This window comes from Tachypleus tridentatus, chromosome 6 (genome assembly GCF_004210375.1).
Source record: "Tachypleus tridentatus isolate NWPU-2018 chromosome 6, ASM421037v1, whole genome shotgun sequence".
In the NCBI taxonomy this organism is placed as follows: Eukaryota; Metazoa; Arthropoda; class Merostomata; order Xiphosura; family Limulidae; genus Tachypleus; species Tachypleus tridentatus.
The window spans coordinates 31,472,131-31,481,208 of NC_134830.1; the positions used below are offsets into that span (position 1 = coordinate 31,472,131).

At 34.3% G+C, this 9,078-nt stretch overlaps 1 protein-coding gene across 1 annotated transcript in view; it reads right to left on the reverse strand.

The window, feature by feature from the left end:
* LOC143251576 (hydroperoxide isomerase ALOXE3-like) overlaps window positions 1–9,078 on the reverse strand; it is a 41,160-nt gene that overhangs the window by 21,014 nt on the left and 11,068 nt on the right. Inside the window, exons 2-4 of the mRNA XM_076502848.1 lie at window positions 4,745–4,873; window positions 3,428–3,525; window positions 2,404–2,536 (exon numbers count right to left, since the gene is read on the reverse strand). Coding sequence (XP_076358963.1) covers window positions 2,404–2,536; window positions 3,428–3,525; window positions 4,745–4,873 — 360 coding nt within the window. The remainder of the gene's footprint in view (window positions 1–2,403; window positions 2,537–3,427; window positions 3,526–4,744; window positions 4,874–9,078) is intronic.

Below are 9,078 nucleotides of genomic sequence, written 5' to 3' on the forward strand. Positions count from 1 at the left end.
GCCCCTGTTGCATTATACTGCAACATTTGTATGATGACCGCTCCTGTTGTGTTGTACTGCAACATTTATGATGACCGCTCCTGTTGCATTATACTGCCACATTTATGATGACCGTTCCTGTTGTGTTATACTGCCACATTTATGATGACCGTTCCTGTTGTGTTATACTGCAACATTTATGATGACCGCTCCTGTTGCATTATACTGCAACATTTATGATGACCGTTCCTGTTGTGTTATACTGCAACATTTATGATGACCGCTCCTGTTGCATTATACTGCAACATTTATGATGACCGCCCCTGTTGCATTATACTGCAACATTTGTATGATGACCGCTCCTGTTGTGTTGTACTGCAACATTTATGATGACCGCTCCTGTTGTGTTATACTGAGACATTTAAAAAATGCCATGCTTTTTTCTTTCTATCTCTATTGGAATAGAATAGTTGTTAGATTTAGTTTATCAGACTTTAAGAACAAAGTTATACTTATAAAGCATTTAGCACATGTATTATGATTAACTGGTAGTTATATTATGGTACTTCCTGACCTTTTTCTAGAGCTAATAGCGCAACGGCACGTGCTTTTATGCTCTACCATGGAACATGTCAACAGAAAGAAGGCTTGTTAATTTTAAACTTCTACACATGTAGAGTTTTAGAAATACCTGGAAGCTGAGTTTCCCTTTATTTAACTTATGAAATGACCAACAGATCCGGTGACCATGATCTGGAAAAACTAGTTTTATTATAATAAACACATGGAGATCAGTTCTCTTAGTCTAGACAAAATTTCTTCAGATCTTCCACTAGCTAGATCTTTCTCTCTCAATTTGAAATGCTGAACAGAGATTCACTACTTCAACTGAGAAAATCAGATGAATGAGTTTGAAAATGTCAAAACTCATTGACATATTCCTCGAAGAAGAGAGGATTGAACGACTGGAGTAACCAGCTGCTACTTCATTTGGATAGCAGACACTCTCTTGATACCTAAATGCTTTTAGTGTTACAAAATTGAAAAGAAATGGCATTAAATATATAATTGTAAAGCCTCTTCTATCATGTATTCATGAAAGACTGTAAGCATAATTACCAATAACTTGCATTTCAGATCACGTGATGGACCATGAGATATCTGATTTACGCATAAATGAACCCAGAGAATAATTGATATTATTTTCTAACATTAAGGTTTTCCCTAAAACATTATAAATCTATACTATTGTTTAATCCTTTTGTACAGTGTAGTAACTACAATATATGATACCATTTCCTGAATTATTCAAAGTTAATTTTAACAAGAATATCGAGTGTAGAAACAGGAGAAAAACAGATTTAAGTTAAAACATTCCTATGGGGGATCCAAACAACAGCAACATTTCCATTTAATGATTTTAAACTTCGTTTGTCAAAGTTTTTCAAAAACAACTCGCACGTTATGTAGTCTCACTAGTTTGTCAGTAGATATTCGGTAAGAATACTCTTCGTTTGTAGGTGATATCAGCCATTTTCTGTCTTGTTGAAAGTCACTCACCCTGACAAAAAAGGACTCCAACGCTAATGAACGAAGGCTGTATATAGTAATTATAGGAACACATTTTATTAATACGTAGTAAAATTTGTAGTATGATAAAAATATTAAAATAACACAATATATATTGTTTTAAAGTGATTCTGATTTCCTCAGAACATTGACAGGCAACACTTACTAAGCGAGTATTTTTGCAACGATTTCCTCAGACCATTGATCGAGAACACTTACCAAGCGAGCATTTTTACAATGATTTAATCAGAACACTGACTGATAACACTTACCAAGCGAGCATTTTTACAATGATTTAATCAGAACACTGACTGATAACACTTACCAAGCGAGCATTTTTACAATGATTTAATCAGAACACTGACTGATAACACTTACCAAGCGAGCATTTTTACAATGATTTAGTCAGAACACTGACTGATAACACTTACCAAGCGAGCATTTTTACAATGATTTAATTAGAACACTGACTGATAACACTTACCAAGCGAGCATTTTTACAATGATTTAATCAGAACACTGACTGATAACACTTACCAAGCGAGCATTTTTACAATGATTTAATCAGAACACTGACTGATAACACTTACCAAGCGAGCATTTTTACAATGATTTAATCAGAACACTGACTGACAACACTTACCAAGCGAGCATTTTTACAATGATTTAGTCAGAACACTGACTGATAACACTTACCAAGCGAGCATTTTTACAATGATTTAATCAGAACACTGACTGATAACACTTACCAAGCGAGCATTTTTACAATGATTTAATCAGAACACTGACTGATAACACTTACCAAACGAGCATTTTTACAATGATTTAATCAGAACACTGACTGATAACACTTACCCTACGAGCATTTTTGCAAGGCAAGTCTTTGAGAATCTCCAGATCAACTAAAAACACCCGTTTAGCAGCTATAGCTTCTTCTAAGGTCAAACCTTCCAGAAAAGGTTCTAGCATACCATCTTCCACACCAAGCCTATCGGTTTAGATAAACAAAAACATAGAAACAGGATTTAAATAGCGATTGCTAAATATAAATAAACATTACAGTTATATATCCCACGGGAATAGAATGTGGACAATCCAATTAAGAAAATCGACAAAACTTTAAGTTGTACTTAAAATGAAGCCATGATTTTTACCTTTAATTTTAGTAAAGGATAACAACACTTTGAGATTCTTCTTCACGAATGAACACTTATTTTTTTAATGTTTATATATTGTACAGCTTGAGGTCAAACTCACTTTATTTTTCTCTCATAGGGGATTGCTCAAATTTGGGCACAGTTTTGTAACAATTTGTAACGTCCCTTCCTATTGGTTTAAAACGATAATATAGAGCATGACGTAACTGAGGCTTATTATGTATCGTTGTTAACGTTCTCGATTAAAATAAAGCAGTTACTATCTACATATGGTAGCCAACTTATTATAGTAATAATGTATCGTTCTATCTCAATGTTGCATTGGCCAAATTAATTATCTTAGAAACTGTGATATTGCTTTTAATTATATGATATCAATATAAGCTGGAAAACTCTGGAAATACTCTGGAAAACAAAACGCGTTAAGTTCTAAGCCTGATTTTTGCCATATTTTCTCATTGTTACATTTTTATAGCATCCAGGAATACTTAAAGTTTATTACTTTTTCACTAAGTTTAAACTAGCTAGATCAGTTACGAAGAGTTTAATAAGATATTAGAGGTAGGGATAGTTCAAGTCAACATTGTTCAATTAAAAATTTGGAGAAACAGAAAATCATTATAAGGCAGAAAAGTTAAGTAGGTCTGTTATGAAACTAACAGTAACTATGAAAGTATGAACATTCCATTGTATTCCTTAAAATATTCAGAAACCTATCTTACTTTGAGGGAATTTCCTTGCAAAGTGAGATAAGAACAGAGTTGGCCCCTTGGACACGTTGCAAGCCAAACCACCTGTCTTCTGTCCAGTACTTCACACACTGGTCAAGGAATAACATGACGTCAAATAAATATCTCCTCACTTTAGTAGCATCATTTTAAATTTTAGAAACGCGAATACGCAATAAGTTCACGTATCTCCAAAGTATACCAATACTCAATAGTCTTGCATTTTTTGAGATATATCAATACTATAAGTTTTTACCTTCATACTGTCACCAACAGTCTTATTTATTGTTTTATTTTAATTTCACGCAAAGTTACACAGGAGCTATTTGCGCTAGCCATCCCTAATTAAGCAGTGTAAGACAAAAGCAAGAGAAGGCAGCTAGTCATCACCACCAACCGCCAACTCTTGGGCTACTCTTTTACCAACGAATAGTTGGATTGACCGCACGTCATAACGCCCCCATCATAACGCTGAAAGGGCAAACATGTTTGGTATAACGGAGATTCGAACCCGCGACCCTCAGATTACGAGTCGAGTGCTTTAACCACCTGGCCATGCCGGGCCTCTAACAAAGTGTATCAACATACAATAATTAAGGCACTCACATTATATATATATATACATTTCAGAAATGTGATAACTTTATATATCTGTGGCCTGCCATCAATAAAGTACATCAGTATACAATACTCAAAGTACTTATAAGTTTTTAGATATATATGTATGAGCGGTGTGCTGAATATTTTCAAAGTTCACTTTTTCGATTTCTTAATCTGTTTGATGGAAGTGTATTAAGTTACGAAAATCTGTATTTGAAGTTTAAATTAATTGGTGACGTTTCTCTTTTACATAAAAAATAACAACTCAAGTGATTTGTGAATTTTAAACAATTCTTTACTAAATACTGGATTCAGATTCCTAAACAGAATAGTTCGTTATAAATCTCTCGCTTTTCTGCGCTTACGTTTATATTAATGAGAAGCTTAATACAGTAATAGAGTAGATATTGCATTATATGGAAATGTCTTCCTAACAGAGCACTGCTTTAGCAAAACTGCTTAAGCATACAATTAATGTTGCCTGCAAATATACATTAAACCATTTCCATCCATTTATGAAGTTCAAAATTCCAGAAATAAAAATTAATTGTTTTAACAAGTTCGAATTTCGTGGCATTTAATAACATAAGACTAGAACACACATACACACACACTGTTTGGTTTACCAACTTTATCATAGAATCGTCAGATTTCTTTTCAAACCATAACTAAATTGTTTGAATTTTCACGTGATATAGCAGTGCCACCTACCTCCGGTTCTTCGAGGTTTAATCTGTATACAGTTCTAAGGTCGTCCAATGATTTCCATTTGTCTTTTGAAGACAGGTTGATGAGGCTAGTGGCTAGAAGGAGACTTCCTTTGTTCTTAATGATGTCCCACTACAATACAAAGGAACTGGTTACGATCTACTGTGTATTTTTTATACCATTTGCTAGTTTACAACAGTCATAAGTGGACATAACTCGTGTTAAAGAATTAAACAGTATCACATATTGAAACACTTGAAAAACAGGGAGACATTGATCAAAAGAGAACATATATTTGTGCTTTGGTGAAAACGTGTTACATTATGAAATATCCTTTTAAAATGATTCTCCTGTAGTATACGTTTGTAAAGTTCCCCTTTCTTCTGTAAATAAAACATCCCATTAAATAAGCACTCGAAAAATGGTTAAAGTCTTTAGAATAAACACAAGTGTTAATACAGTGTTTTGAAACTGTAAAAGTACAGACAAAGCACCTAATGGTTAGTTTATACTAGGTGAAACAGAATATCGTATTATAAATCATTACGCTTAAGAAATATATTTTTACAAATGTACATTATAACAAAAAAATTCTGCAGAATTGATCTATAGATACAAGTTTTTAGTTTTTTAATTAATAACTATTTAAGTGCTTAGTTTAGAATCCTCACTATTCGACCGTGTTTTTCGTAATGAAATGCATCATGTGAAGAACAGACCTTATGGTACACATGGAATCCGCTGCTAGATCACAAGTGGGTGTGGGTTTTTTTCTTACGACAAAGCTACATCGAGCTCTCTACTGAGTCTGTCGTAGGGAATCGAACCCATCATTTTAGCGTTATAAATCCGTAGACTTACCGCTGTACCAGCGGGTGACAAGATCAGAACTAGGTTGGTGGAATTAAGTTGCACAAATACATGGCTCGATTGCACGCAATAAAGTGCAAGATACAACATAAGAGTTCGAACAAATCACCAGGGAGATAATAAAACGGAACCTGCCGCCTATTATGGGATTACTCGTAGCCCAGTAACGGTATTGTTTTTTAATTGAAATATTAAATAAAAATAATACACATTATGAAATATAATCCACAATATATTGTTAATTATAACAAATGTTATCTATAATAGACAAATACAGGGTGGCCCGTAAGTCCCTACCCGTGGCCCGGCATGGCCAAGCGCGTTAAGGCGTGCGACTCGTAATCTGAGGGTCGTGGGTTCGCATCCCCGTCGCGCCAAACATGCTCGCCCTCTCAGCCGTGGGGGCGTTATAATGTGACGGTCAATCCCACTATTCGTTGGTAAAAGAGTAGCCCAAGAGTTGGCGGTAGATGGTGATGACTAGCTGCCTTTCCTCTAGTCTTACACTGCTAAATTAGGGATGACTAGCACAGATAGCCCTCGAGTAGCTTTGTGCGAAATTGCAAAACAAACAAACAAACAAAAGTCCCTACCCATCCCTGTATTGTGTCTAAACAACTTTATAATACTAATGATGAGTTGAAGGCAGTTGTTACCGCGGCATTTGGAACAATAACCCCTGCTATGTTGACGCCACAGAATATGGCGTCGCATAATATTATGCAGCGTGAATGAGGGACAGCACATAGATACACTGGATGCATAAAATATATGGATGGGTAGGAATTTGCGGGCTACCCTGTACATTAATAATTTTGCATAAATAAATACTGAATATACAAAACCTTGAAACACAATAACGATACAATAGCTTAGATATATTTATAATATTTTATTTCAACTTCGTATACATGTTATAAATAGCAGGAACGTAGGAGCTGGGGACACGTATCTCCCAATAATTTCTAAGGCTATGTAAAACTTAAGATTACTGTGTTGGTGTTTTAAAGCCAAAAAAAACATATTATAGATGGTAGCGTTACATTTTGTTGGAAAAGCTTTTACTTTGACTATTATATTATTCATGTAGGCCTCATGACCGAGGAAGAAGTTAAAATACCGTAACATGTTATTTGTTGTTATTTTTTAAAATTAATACAGATAATTATATCACTTTGAAACATACATGTATAAATCCTAAGTACGTAAACTAATTTATATATTATACTAATCGCTTAGATGTTTTTACCAATATGTCAAATATAACCTATACTTGTCACCTTCTTGGTTGCCTTCAAATATGGTGGTATAAGTATAACAAATGACGCTTTGACAACATTAACTGCAAAATGGCCTTACATGGTTGAGAAACGATAAAGTTGCAACACGTTCTCAAAAGGTTTCACTCTAACTTGCAATTCTCCACGTTCTGAAGTTTCCTGAGAATTGCAGTTAGACCGTTTTGTTCTTGGTCAGTGATATCCCTCTACCGGCCCAGGTTTAGAAAGGGTAAAATGATTTGTTTCGTTTTTACAAAAAGTGGTTTACAACAAGATAAAAACAAAGAAATTATAAAATTAATCTGTATAATACCTACTGTTTTAAGTTTATGTGAATTAGATAATACAAATAAATAAATAAACACATTTTTTCTTAGACAAATATTTAAAGAGACGGATATTTTATTGTATACTGAAGTTTTAAAAGATGTAAACATGCAATATTCTAAAGTTTAAAATGTCACAAAGTTCTACTGGGCGTTTGGTAGTTTATACTGGACTAAACAAGAAATTTCATTTTTCTCAGTGTAGGAAGCCTAACGTTATGTGTTTACTTTTCCGAGCCTGAAAGTTAATAAGAAAATTTGTTTGAGTAATTTATTTAAAAATGTATAAGAAAATCAAAGTATTGAAATATAAATGACGAAATTTGGTTCGTATATTTATTTGTGTGTGTGTGTTTTCTTATAGCAAAGCCACATCGATCTTTCTGCTGAACCCACCAAGGGGAATCGAACCCCTAATTTTAACGTTGTAAAACCGTAGACATACAGCTGTACTAGCGGAGGTTGGTTTATATAAATAAACCATAATCAGTCGGAGCATTGCATTCAAACTCCAAGGCAAATTAATGGCTTACGCTCTGCGATAGCTTACCTGCCACCCTCACACACACAAACACACACACACGCACCTGGAATTTAAATTTGGGGACGTTCGTGCTGTTTACAATTTTATAATTTGTACTTTTTTGGGCCGGCATGGTTTAGAGATTATCATAGTTGAGTTTTAATTCGAGCCGTGATACGTCTCCAAACACACTCCGCACTTTAGATATGGTGGCAATATGACTGTGGCAAGCATAAACTCATATTAAACATAGCTTTGTAGATGACGCTCCAGTTGATTGGTTGATATTCTGTTCAGTAATTCAAAGTTAGAGACAGCTATGTCTGAACCAAAGGGCTGTGCAGTTCACGTGTTGCATGAGATGCCACTTAGATAGAAAACAGATATCCTTCTGCAACTTAGTGTTAAGTTTAATGATTTTAGGCCTAGAATATTGCTTAAATTAGCTACATTTAGTACGGGCAAATGTTTTCAATAACATTTACTATAACATTTAGTCTTATAAAATATATTAACGTAAACATAGGAGGATACTATCGATTTAGTTACTTCTAACACTAGTAGTTAGGAAACTTTTTATTCGCTTTTGTCATCTCATCTTTTGTACATCTCTGTATTTAATGGTTTGTTTACATTGGGTATTCGCGCAAAGCTACACAAAGGCAATCTGCGCTATCCTTTCCTACATCTTGAACTTATAAAAGGAAGACAGTCAACAGTACTCATTACCAATTCTGGCGGTAGTCTTATCTAATGAAATAGTGTGGCATTATCCATCACACTTATAAATACAATCCACGACCCCAGAAATAATAATGTTCTTATAACACACCCACGACCCCATAGAATAATGTTCTTATAACACACCCGACCCCATAGAATAATGCACCCACGACCCCATAGAATAATGTGTTCTTATAACACACCCACGACCCCATACACAATGTTCTAATGTAATAAACACCCACGACCCATAGAATAATGTTTTTTTTTTGTTTTTTAAAAGGAAAATGTCTATATATTTTATCTGTAGTTACATAGATGCAATGGCGAAGTTCAATGCTACTACTCAAAAGTTCTAATGTATAGAATAATTTTATATTTCCAATACCATATAAGTCTCCCATAGCACACCAAACCGAGGAAGTTTGTCATATGATTCTCTAAAAGTTTCTTGTCACTGTCGGTGTTATTACTGTTCTGTTTTACGCTTGATGGATCAAAGTTCTCTAGAAATAGTTATTATAAATTTAACTCAAGTATTTGAAATGTCCATAAGCAGTTTATAGATTTTGGACCACAATTATGTAATACCTTCTGAAATTACGTAAAACTGCT